Source organism: Heterodontus francisci, chromosome 2, assembly GCF_036365525.1.
Source record: "Heterodontus francisci isolate sHetFra1 chromosome 2, sHetFra1.hap1, whole genome shotgun sequence".
Taxonomy (NCBI): Eukaryota; Metazoa; Chordata; class Chondrichthyes; order Heterodontiformes; family Heterodontidae; genus Heterodontus; species Heterodontus francisci.
Genome location: NC_090372.1, coordinates 181822536 through 181834814, shown reverse-complemented (window position 1 = coordinate 181834814; position 12279 = coordinate 181822536). Strand labels below are relative to the sequence as shown.

Here is a 12279-nt window from a genome sequence, read left to right as displayed (position 1 = left end):
TTCTGGTCGCCACGCTACCAGAAGGACGTGGAGGCTTTGGAGAGGGTACAGAAGAAGTTTACCTAGATGTTGCCTGGTCTAGAGGGCATTGGCTATGAGGAGAGGCTGGATGAACTCTGATTATTTTCACTGGAACGACGGAGGTGGAGGGGCGACATGATAGAGGTTTACAAAGTTATGAGTGGCATGGACAGAGTGGATAGTCAGAAGCTTTTTCCCAGGGTGGAAGAGTCAGTTTAAGGTGCGAGGGGCAAAGTTTAGAGGGGATGTGTGAGGTAAGTTCTTTACACAGAGGGTGGTGAGTGCCTGGAACTTGCTGCCGGGGGAGGTGGTGGAAGCAGGTACGATAGTGACGTTTAAGAGGCATCTTGACAAATACATGAATGGGATGAGAATAGAGGGATACGGTCCCCAGAAGTGCAGAAGGTTTTAGTTTAGACAGTCATCAAGATCGGTGCAGGCTTGGAGGGCCAAATGGCCTGTTCCTGTGCTGTAATGTTCTTTGTTCTGTATACTCGCCCCGGTGGCTCTCTGTTTCCCTGCTGTCATTGCAGATTGTGACGTCACTCTGATATCACTTTTCGATTAAAAAAAAAACTTCTTTGTTCCCTGCTCCATTCCCGCCGTGCTTCTCTCTCTCTCGCTCTGTCTCCGGGCTTTTGGCACACTTTTTGAACCTCCGCTCCCTCCGTGCTCTTCTGTCGCTCTGTCTCCGGTCTCTGACTCTGGGCTTTTGGCGCGCTTTTTAAACCTCCGATCCCGCCATGCTTGTTTTGAAAAATAGGTTACGTAGAGTTTCTGTACTTGGTACAGTGAAGTGGAAACTAACTTTTTTTTACATAAACAACCGCTTCTTGAGGGGATTCCAAAAGCATCAATAAGAGCACAAGAAACTGCATTGTAATAATTATCTGAAGAGAAAAGATTTGCAGGACTATGGGGAAAAGGCAGGGCAGTGGGATTAGCTGAGTTTCTCTCCCAGAGAGCTGGCACAGACACCACAGAACGAATGGCGACCACCTGTGTTGTAACCATTCTATGATATACGTAGAAAACAACAATGATCTCAAAAGTAATCCCTGTAGTATACAGTGCCAGCTGTCACTTTCTAAGTTGCTGTTTTCTTAACTACCTGGTTGATTCACAAAGAATAGTTAACTATTTCAAAACCTTCCCTGCTGTTCTGTATCTTTCTACCTTGTAAAGTAATTTCCCTGTAGTATTTTGTCCAAGTCTAGATATATTAAATAATCTATATTTGCTAAACAGCATTTATTATATCTAAAGCTATCCTTATTAGTTCTTAAAATGCTATATCTCACTTGATGTCTCTCTATTCTCTCAAGTTGCTTTATTTTATGCACTAATGTCAAGCTGGCAGGTCTATAATTGCCCGAGTTGTTCTGTTTGTATTCATATTTGTAAATTGATATCGCATTGATTTTTGTTGGCATCATTATGTCGCTTGTAAGACATTACCACAGAAACATGCTATGTTGAATAATTTTTTTTAATCCACCGGCTGGAAACCTGAATTAAATTTAAAAGAAACAGATAGAAGGTGACTCTACCAGCAGCTAAAATGGCCACCCCAATTTGCATCACTATTCCACATTCCAATGCATTGAGGTGGAGACGAACTGTCTGCCCAGTCGCAGCAAGAACAATGACCTGGGGACTCTGAGTGAACTGCCTATCCTGTTCCCATTAGCAAGACATTAAGGCCATCACTTGGACATTAAACTGGTGGAGATAAACCACTCGGACCTAATCACTTGAACAATAGGACCCTGGATGAGAGAAGGGAATTCCTACACATGGACTGATTAAGTTGCAAGAGGGAATACACACTGGTAACCATCATGTTGAAGCACTGGGTGATGGTCCTGTGACAGGCCCACCATCTGTGTGCTTAACATAAAAACATAGAAAATAGGAGCAGGAGTAGGCCATTCGGCCCTTTGAACCTGCTCCGCCATTCATTATGATCATGGCTGATCATCCAACTCCGTAACCTGTTCCTGCTTTCCCTCCATATCCTTTGATCCCTTTTGCCCCAAAGTTTTTGTGCCCCCGCGGGGTAAACACAGGGCCTGTGGCCTCTTATTCGGGGCCTCCGGCCAACCCCACCTACATCTCCAATTCCTTCCCTGTGCCCACAGTCTCCTTTGGCCTCCTGAGCCGCCTGTTCCACCTCAACCGGACAAGCAGCTAGACATCGACAAGAGAAGACCCAGGTGGGGTTCTCTTGCTCTCTGTCACTCACGCCACCTCAAACCCTACCTGCTGGCTGTAACCACCTAGGTCTATCACTGCTGCAGATGGAGACCCCGTGAAGGAAATCATCTGCATCACTGTCTAGGAGAACCACTGAATCAACTGTCCACATCTTCAAACAGGAAGCCTCGATTATTGAATTCAGCCTGAAGCCTGCTGAGTCACCAATCTCCATAGTTCGAACAATCTATCCTTCCCCACTCTGTAACCTATTTTTGTGTGTGAAAGTTGTAGCGTAGTTTATTATTTTGCTTAGCTTTATTGTACTTAAAGCAATCTAGCCTCTTTCATTGTTAAAAAGAACCAATTGGACAGGTTTTCCTGAGTTTATGATCATAGTATGTAAATAGTTGAACACTTACTGAATTGATAAGTATATCCACTTTAAAAAAAGAAATAAACCTGTTGTGGTCAAATGAGGCGAGCCCTTTGACCCTCTTCACCTGATCTAAACATGTTATGATGCATTTCTTACTCCATTTAAAGATTCCTTTAACCCTTTGTGAACTGGTTAAACCTCCCCCTGACCTTGTCTAATCATCTTACCTTGCCCCCGTTCCATTCTCTTTTCCTCTTCCATCCGCACTTGCTTTTACTCTGTCCTTTTTTTTCTCTTTTTAAAGCATGTTCTTCTTGCCCTTTCCACCCCTAATCTTCAGCCTCTTGTTGCTGCCCCAGTCTTTTCTCAACAAGCCCACTGACTCCTTCTGCTCCTCCTTTGGTATTCTCTCCCATGGTCTATTGTGGTAACCCCAGCTGCCTCATTCCTTGCTGTTGTGACCGTCTTACCCATTTCACTTCCTGGGGCTTAACCACCTATCCATGCTGCTTTCACCCCCATTATCTCGCTCGCGCTCTAAGTGCCACTTGTCATCAACTGGCAGCGGACTCCATGTAACCCTTCAGAGTATTTATTCATTGTGGATAAACACGTTGACTCCCTGGTATTGACAGAAACCTGTCTTACAGGTTTCGTCCTCATCCATCAAAGTTTACTTGCCAGGCTGCATATTTCATTACCCAAACTGCAGTGCGGGTGTGGCTGTCAGCACATTGCATATGTTACTGGACTAATGATCTAGCCACTTGATTGTCAAGCAGGAGGTCCACTATCACCATCTCAGGGCAGCTAGGAATGGTTAATAAATGCTGGCCTTGCCAGTGATGGCCACTTGGGTCTTCTCGTCTATGCAAGGCTGTTTGAGATTGTGGTTGCTAAAGTTACTGCCTGTTTTTAATGTACATCATAATTCAGCTCTTCTATAAATGATCAAAAGGATGTGGTTAAAGCTTATGTGAAATTAGTGGAAAATGATTTTTACTGGTTAACGCATCAATAATGAATTTTCGATCACTGGAGGAAAAGGGAAATCGAGAAATATTTTCAATTGGAACGTGAAATACATTAATACAAGTGCTTATTGAGCAGAGATAAATATTTAATTCCCTTCTAATGTTGAGAGAATAATATAAAATGACAGGAAGAAGGCAGAGGGAGTGGAATTGGGATAGCTCTAGTTGACAGATAACTTGGGATCCCTGAAATCTGTCAGTGTTCAAAGTCTTGTGCGATCCAAATCTTAAATGAAGACTGCGACATTAAGAAGGGGGAGTTGGGTTATATAAATGTCTCTTCTTCCCCCCACCAACCTCTTTGTTTGGTATTCGGAACATTGCATAAGAAAGCACAATGCACTCCATTTGAAAGATCCCACAGTGACGCAGTGGTTAGCACCGCAGCCTCACTGCTCGAGCGACCCGGGTTCAATTCTGGGCACTGCCTGTGTGGAGTTTGCAAGTTCTCCCTGTGTCTGCGTGGGTTTTCGCCGGGTGCTCCGGTTTCCTCCCACAGCCAAAGACTTGCAGGTTGATAGGTAAATTGGCCATTATAAATTGCCCCTAGTATAGGTAGGTGGTAGGGAAATATAGGAACAGGTGGGGATGTGGTAGGGGTATGGGATTAGTGTAGGATTAGTATAAATGGGTGGTTGATGGTCAGCACAGACTGGGTGGGCTGAAGGGCCTGTTTCAGTGCTGTATCTCTAAATAAATAAATACCTCTCAATCACTTACTTCCTCGAGTTTAATTCTCTTATTTCCACACTGCCATCCCTGTGAGCAGACCATTTCACATGGTCACCATCCCTTGCATGAAATAAGCAAATCTAAACTCTCTTCTTTCCCTCTCCTAAATTTAAGCCTATATCCTTTAGGTGTGGAGTTTGGGAATATCTTGAACATATTGCTGTTTTGCTTTTGGATTATCATTCATTTAACAGCTTAGCTTATCATATGATATCATTTAATCAGGAGAGGAAGGAGGAGAAGCATTGCGATGTTTTCTTGTAGAGTTTAACCATTCAGGAAATGCATCAAGTGGCCTTGTTCAGGAGATGTACTTCAGTTAATTTTTTTCCAGTGGTAACAGTGTATTCTATTGGTTGCAATACAGCAAACACTTCATCTTCACTAATTGTGTCTCCACACATTTGTGTGTGTCATTTTTTTTGTTAAATGTAGACTAATACGTTTGTGTGTTTCTTGGAAAGCCATCAACTTCTAGTGGACCTCGTTTTTATGTTTCATTTCTAGCCAACATAGTATTTGTTTCAACAGCACTCATGGTCGAAATTACCTGCAGCCAGTTGTGTTCAATTTCCACCTTTTACAATTACATACACTTTAACTCAAAAGCGTCTTATTTTGAATACGATATATTGCTAGTAGGAATAAATTTAAATGATTTCTAAATTCTGTGTAAAATATTTTTTAAATTTACAGTTTTCATTTTTTTTTTCCAGGGCAAGTCTTATGTGTATGACTATGTTTTCCCATCAAATGCAACGCAAGAACAAGTGTACAATGCCTGTGCAAAAAATATTGTCAAAGGTGAGTCGTGTCAATGAAAAGTATGTGTTGAATTTGTTAAATTTTCAATTGCCAAAGTATTAAATTTGAGTTGCACAGTATGTTGTGCATTAAAATTAACACATGCTACTTGGCAAAATATACTAATGTATACTAATATGTATGTATACAATTTTATACAAATGTATACAAAATATACAACAATTGGTGGGATTGTTTGATTTCACTAACCACAAATATTTAGCATATGGATGCTGAACTTCCTTATGCATAAAATAATGGTAAGCTCAGCTTTTAGCCAGTCTTTGGTCCTTGTGGTACAATTCACAAAAACTGTCAGGTAACTTGTCCAAGTAGTTCTTCTGTGAGCCTATCTGTAATGCCAACCCCACTATCTCAGAAATCAAGAGGTTTGGTATAAAAATCATGAGTTGCTATCTTTCCAAACATAAATCCATATAGATTGACAGTTGGTTTATCTAGAATCATTAGAATGGTTACAGCACAGAAGGAGGACATTCGGCCTGTTGTGTCCGTGCCAGCTCTCTGCAAGAGCAACTCACCTAGTCTCACTGCCCTGCCTTTTTCCCGTAGTCCTTATTTCATCTCTAATAGGTCAGAGCTCTTTACAAAAACTATATTACTGCAATGGAAAATGCTTTGCAAAAAACTTGTACTGAGCCACACACATGGTGATCCCATGCCCCATCCTTGGCCTGTCCTGGCCCAACAACTGCGCACAAATGCTTCCTACAAGAATGCTCGGTTAATAATCAGGACGAGAAATCACAGCATTTTTAATTTCCTGAACCCATAGATTCTGACACTGATTCTGGCATCCCCTACATAAACCTGTCCCAGATTCTAAAATGGAACACAGACAACTCTTATTTATATTGTGCCTTTTATGTAGTAAGACATCCAAAGGCACGTCACGGGAATGTTACTAGACAAAATTTGACACCAGGCCACATCATGACTTCTTAGGACAGGTGACCAAAAGCTTGATCAAAGTGTTGGGTTTTCAGGAGTGTCTTAAAATAAGAAAACGAAGTTAGGGAGGCAGAAGGGTTTTGGGAGGGACGGCCAGAGTTTAAGGCTGAGGGAGCTGAAGGTACAGCTGCAATTGAGGAGCAATTTAAAATCAGGGATGCACAGTCATTACAGCACAGAAGGAGGCCATTTGCCCCATCGAGTCCATGCCAGCTCTCTGTAGAGCAATCCAGTCAGTCCCATTCCCCGCTCGATCCCCATAGCCTTGCAGGTTTATTTTCCCCCAAGTTCTCATCCAATTTACCCTTGAAACCATTGTCTCCGCCTCCACCACCCTTGGAGGCACCCAGGTCATCACCCCTCAGAGTTTAAATAAAAAAAAAAATTCTTCCTCACATTCCCCCTGAATCTCCTGCCCAAAACCTTGAATCTGTGTCCCCTTGTCCTTGTACAATCAGCCAGTGGGAACAGGCCCTCCCCGCCCACCCCATCCAAACTCGTCACATGAGGCCAGAACTGTAGGAACGCTGAGATCTAGGAGGGGTATCAGGATGGAGGGGGCGAGGCCATGGAGGGACATCCCTGATCTGTGGGGCTTAGCTACTCATGAGAACAACTTTCTCACTAACTAGGAACCAGAGCTTAGATGGTTTCAATCTTCTGTTTGAATCAGGAATCACAAATTTACCAAAAATAGAGGAGAGGGTAGCAAGTCTGAGTTTAGGAAATGTGCCCAAATAATATCAACTATTTAAAAAATGTTCACCTTTGAGAGAGAACCGGTGAAATGGATTATTCGAGGTAAAAGATCCCACATTTGGCTTTTCTGTACTTAAAATCAAATCAAAAGGATCTACCTGTTTTCAGAAGTTTTTTGAAAGTAGGTGCCCCATTTAGACTTTAAGATTCAGGATACTTTTTAAACCCATTTCCTTACTTCGTGGAAGCTGAGATGAGACGGTTTTTTTTCCTCCACCCCTTATCCTTACTTGAGCCTTACTTTTTTAAAAATTCTGGTTTAAGTGCAACAGGAGGGGGGAAGGAAACGTTACTTTGCATCTGTACACTGACCAGACTTTTTATTACAGCCAGTAGTTCCTTTGAATAATTTTATATTAACAAAAAACACCTTGCGTGAAATGCAGAGGACAGGTGAGATATTTAAGTCTCTAGTTACATTGCATGGCCATGCTTTTTCTGCTTTTTGCCTTGCATGCACTCCGTCAGGTTACAGACAATCCCCTCCCCCTCTCTTTCCTCCACCCCCTTCCTCTCTCGGCGGCTGCCCCCACCTCTCTCCTCACCTCTTCCCACAGCATCAGAATGGTGACTTTAAATGCCTGTAGCCACGAGCCTCTCCGGGGTCCAGCTTCAGGCAGGACATAAGGGGAGGGAAAATGGGAAATGATTTAAAGGGAGGCCTTCTGGTCCCGCCTGAGGCTCCAGGCTGTTGCTATCGTTGTCCTCATCTTGACCTGGAGACCCACCAAAGGAGAGGAGCATATGCCACACTGCCGCTGGCAACACCATTTTATGTCCCACACTCCCCTTGACAGCATCTCTGCATGCAGACCACCAGTCCCCCACTCTAGGCCTGCTCCCTCCCCTGACAGAAAGTGGGTTTGAGTTGCTATTCAAAAAAAAATCCTCTGCATTTAGTGCCTGATCGCAAGGCTCAAATTTACTTTAAAACAAAAACACCTCTCCCGCAATAAATTCATAAGTGTGGCATGTTTGGATCTTTAAGTGGGACAGAGAGGCAGAGGGGAATCTTTTTGAACCAAATGCCATAAACACATATGGATTAGTGAAAGCAAAAACCACAAAACGATTTAAGATAACAGCTAGATATTAAGAGAATCATAGTGTTTCTGGATGATTAAGCTATGATTATAGGTTCTCATTCAGCCTATTGCAACCTTCCAAATAGTCTCCCAGTTATTTCATGTTTTCCTTCCAAGTGTTGCTGTAGTCCATCAACTCAGTCAGGCGAACTGCACAGCTAGGAACACAGGCCACTACTAGGTTCAGTATTCTGAAGTTTCTCAAGTACCCATTAACCATGTCCAGTGCAACATAAATGGACTTTTCCTTATGTTGGGGTGTCAAAGGATTTTGACAGTATCCCTCCAACACATTTGACCCTGTAAAACACATGGTGTTGCCCACTCTGTCTATACAATCTTCTAAATGAGAAATAGGGTAGGAGTCTGCCTTTGCTACCGCACTGACTTTTCCGTGAATTCCAGTTGCTCTGACTAGACTCAACTAAGCTGCCCTTCAGCATGCTTTGGATCTCTGCTTTTACTTGGACCTGTCTGTCTGGACCCATTGGTAAGGATGTTGTTTTAAAGGAACAGTTCCCCCTTTACCCACATCACGTGCGGCTAAGGTTGTACATCCTGTCTTATCCCCACAGACTCTTTTTAAATGTTTTGAAAAGCCTGGCTAGGTCGTCATGTTTTGCCTCTAAGTGCAAAAGCATGTTGTCCAATTTTCCTAGCCATTCTGTATTTGCTAATCTGATAGTTGGAGGTTCAATTTGAGAATTGTTTTGGCCTCCTTCTGTCTCATCCTGACTATCCTTTTCCTTCTCAACAGTCCCAATTACCTGACATTACCTGTATTGGCTTATCCTCCTCCCTGCGATAATACTGCTTTAACATATTGATGTGACACAACTGATGGTTCTTCCAGCGATCAGGGGTATCAATCAAGTAATTTACCTTACCCACTCTTTTGATCACGGTACATGGGCCACTGAACCGTACTTTTAATGGTTCTCCCTGTAAGGGTAACAACACCAATACTTCATCCCCTGGTTGAAAATTGCAGGCTTTTGCATTCTTGTCTGCCCATTTTTTCATATTGGCTTGGGATGCTTTAAGGTGTTCCTGAGTCTCACCGCAAGCTTTCGTGAGCCTTTCTCTGAACACAGATGCATAGTTCAGTATCGAAGATTCATTCTTTTGTTCCAAGAATCTGTCTTTTATGAGTTTTTGAGGACCTCTTACTTCATGTCCATAAACCAATTCGAAAGGACTGAAGCTGTCGGCTCATTCGGTGAGTCTCTGGTGGCAAATAAAAGAAAATCTAGTCCTTTTTCCCAATCGTGGATATTCGTGACCGTATTTTCTACTCTTTTTTTGAGAGTTTGGTGGTATCTCTCTCAAGCTCCCTTTGACTGTGGGTGATATGCTGAAGATTTCAACTGTCTAATCCCCAAATTGCCCATGACGTCTTGAAATATCTTAGACATGAAATTAGAACCTTGATCCGATTGAAGTTCAAGTGGTCACTCCTATCTCGTAAAGAATTGGGTTAACTTTTCTACTATTTTAGCAGTAACTGTCCTCAAAGGAATGTCCTCTGGAAATCAAGTAGTCATATCCATGATAGTAAGCATGTATTGATGTCCCACTTTTGTTTTTGGCAAGGGTGCTACACAGTCTACCAATACCCTGCTAAATGGTTCCTCAATCACTGGTATGGGAACTAATGGTGCCGGTTTTATGGTAGGTTGCGGTTTTCCCACCATTTGGCATGTATGGCATATCCTACAAAATTGTGTGTCATCCTTTTGTAAGATCTGGTCAGTAATGTTGGCTTATGTGTAATTTGGTCTTCCGAATTCCCCTATGTGTTGCAAAAGCAACGTCATGTGCTAACCTTGATAACCCCTGGCGATATTTAGGTGGTACTGCTATCTATTCAACAACTGTCTGGTCTTTGTCTGCAGGTCTATGAGGTAATCTCCATTTCCTTCTCAAAATTTTGTTTGCCATATAATAACCTTCTGGAACTCCTTCGCCTCAGCTTCTGTCAGAGCCACCTGTGCTATTTGGTATAACTCTGGATCAGCTTGCTGTGCTGCAATGATAAAAAATCTGTTAAACATCTCATTTTGGATTATCTAAATCCCCAAATAAGGTTTCGGATACTTGGCTATCTGTTTGTGGTACCACTTTTACCTCCAACAGTGGATCCTGTTTAGCCATTGCTCGGGAGACTACGCACGCAGGAAATATTCCCTGGAACTTTGTTCCTGTAATTGCTCCGTTTCCCGAACTTCACTTGGTTTCTCTGTAATTATAGGAGAAACTGATGCCTTTGATCCTGCCAAGTCATTTCCTAGGAGTAGATCAATTCCCTCTACTGGCAAACTGGACAACCCCTACAGTTACCATCCCAGATATTAAGTCACTCTCTAGGCATACTTTATATAAAGGTACGGGTATACACTCCCCGCCAGTTCCATTAACTAAAACTTTAGCGTTCAAGGTGCTTTCCGGTGGAAATGTTATATCTTTCCCCAGCAAGAGTGTTTGAGTTGCTCCTGAGTATAATAGGTTTTCCTGCCTCACTTAAAGGATATGGAGTTACTTTCCCCTTTGACAAAAATTCATTATAACTTTCAGTATCATCTTCTTAACCTCTACACTCACCTTTTAGTTTTTGTATCTGGTTTTGCAGCTGCAGTTAAAGCTATAGCCTGGTCTGCTGTACTGTTAGTAAAAGTCTTTTCCTCTGCACTAGCTTTGCGCACCCCAACAAGTCCTATGGGTTTACCTTGCAATGAAGATGACCGCTTTTGTGGCAATGATAACACTTCGGCTTGCAAACCTCACTTCTACCCTCAGCACTTTCCTTTCTGGCCTGAGGAAGACTCCTTTAGGGAAGAAATTGGCGTTCCCCACATCACTTTCTACTTTGAACCGGTGGCTTGCCGTTTGCATTTGCAACCCAGCTGTTCCTTGTCCCTGGATACTTGCCTTCCTTTCACTCCTACTTTCTATCCTTCTCTGGTTTATGGGGGTGATGGACAAAAGGTTTTATTCGCAAGCTCAAAATCATCAGTTTCCGCTGCTTGCCTAACTTTCAAAACTTTCAGGTTATCTACATGAGTTCTCACTACTGAAGCAATGGAACTTTTTAATTCCTCCAAGAGAATCAACTCTTGAATGTTCTCATATGTGGTTTCCATCTTTAATGCCTGTATCCAACAGTCAAAATTAATTTGCTTCACCTCTCATTCTGCATACGTTTGCCCAGCCAATCTCTAAGTTCCGAAACTTCTGACGGTAAGCTTCAGGGACTAATGCGCAGCAAGAATAGCCTTTTTTGCCATCTCATAATCTGCAGAGACCTCTTCAGGAAGCATGGCATAAACTTCATAAGCTCTGCCTACCAGCCTGCTTTGCATAAGCAGTGTCCAACTTTCCTTCAGCCATTTCATTTGTTTGGCTATTTTTTCAAAAGATATGAAAAATGCCTCTAACGTCCCTTTCCTCAAACTTAAGAGCTTGTATAAATTTGAACAGCTTTTCACTGGGTTCTGGACTGAATTCAGATTCTTCCTGACCAGAATTTTCCCTGGAGTCAAGACTACCCCTTTGTCTTTGTTCCATCTCTTTTATCCTAAATTCCCTCTCTTTTCTGCCTTTCCTCTCTTTCAAGTTCAAGTTTTCTTGATTCTTTTTCAGCCTCAAGTTTTCTTACTGCCATTTCTTTTTGCTTCCTGTTGAATCTCCAGTTGCTTCAAATGTAACTGAATTTTAGCCAATTCCACTGCATCACTGTCTGACTTACTACCTTCTTGTTCCTCATCATCGCCTTCAAACTGCAGCTGTTGGGCTATTGGGTTAATTATCACTGCTTTTTTGGCACCTGATTTCAATTCTAACCAGAATTTTGCCCCCAATTCTTTTAGTTTATTCTTAAAGTTATCAAATCACCAAGGGAAACATTCTCCTTTCCCAGAAACTCTGCTGCAACTGCTAATACCATTCTGATGATCTAGACTGTACCTTATTATATAAGAAACCTAGTTCCTTTTATTTTTTGTAATTAGCGTTAGATTTGGATCCTGACAATCGAGCTTCCAATTAATGAGGCCAGACGCAGGACCCCAATTTGTTAGCCCAGAGACGAGCCATTAATTCCAAATGCGAGCCCCCCAGTTAATCTGATTCTGATCCCCGACGAGCTGCCCAATTAAATGTTACAACTGAGGTGGGAGTAACGCACTGTCAATTCAGTCCCGTCGCTCCACAGGTCGCAGCATATTATTTAAAGCTTTACACCCAACTGGAAAACAACCAAATTAAACACCCTGGAATAAAATAGACCAAGCCAGGTATC

The 12279-nt window shown here is 42.4% G+C and overlaps 1 protein-coding gene across 2 annotated transcripts in view; it reads left to right on the top strand.

Moving 5' to 3' along the window:
* The window catches only part of LOC137349152 (kinesin-1 heavy chain), a 140929-nt gene that overhangs the window by 36810 nt on the left and 91840 nt on the right, over positions 1–12279 (top strand). For both annotated transcript variants that reach the window (XM_068014575.1, XM_068014565.1), the window contains exon 2: positions 5079–5166. In XM_068014575.1, the coding sequence (XP_067870676.1) occupies positions 5079–5166 (88 nt within the window). The remainder of the gene's footprint in view (positions 1–5078; positions 5167–12279) is intronic.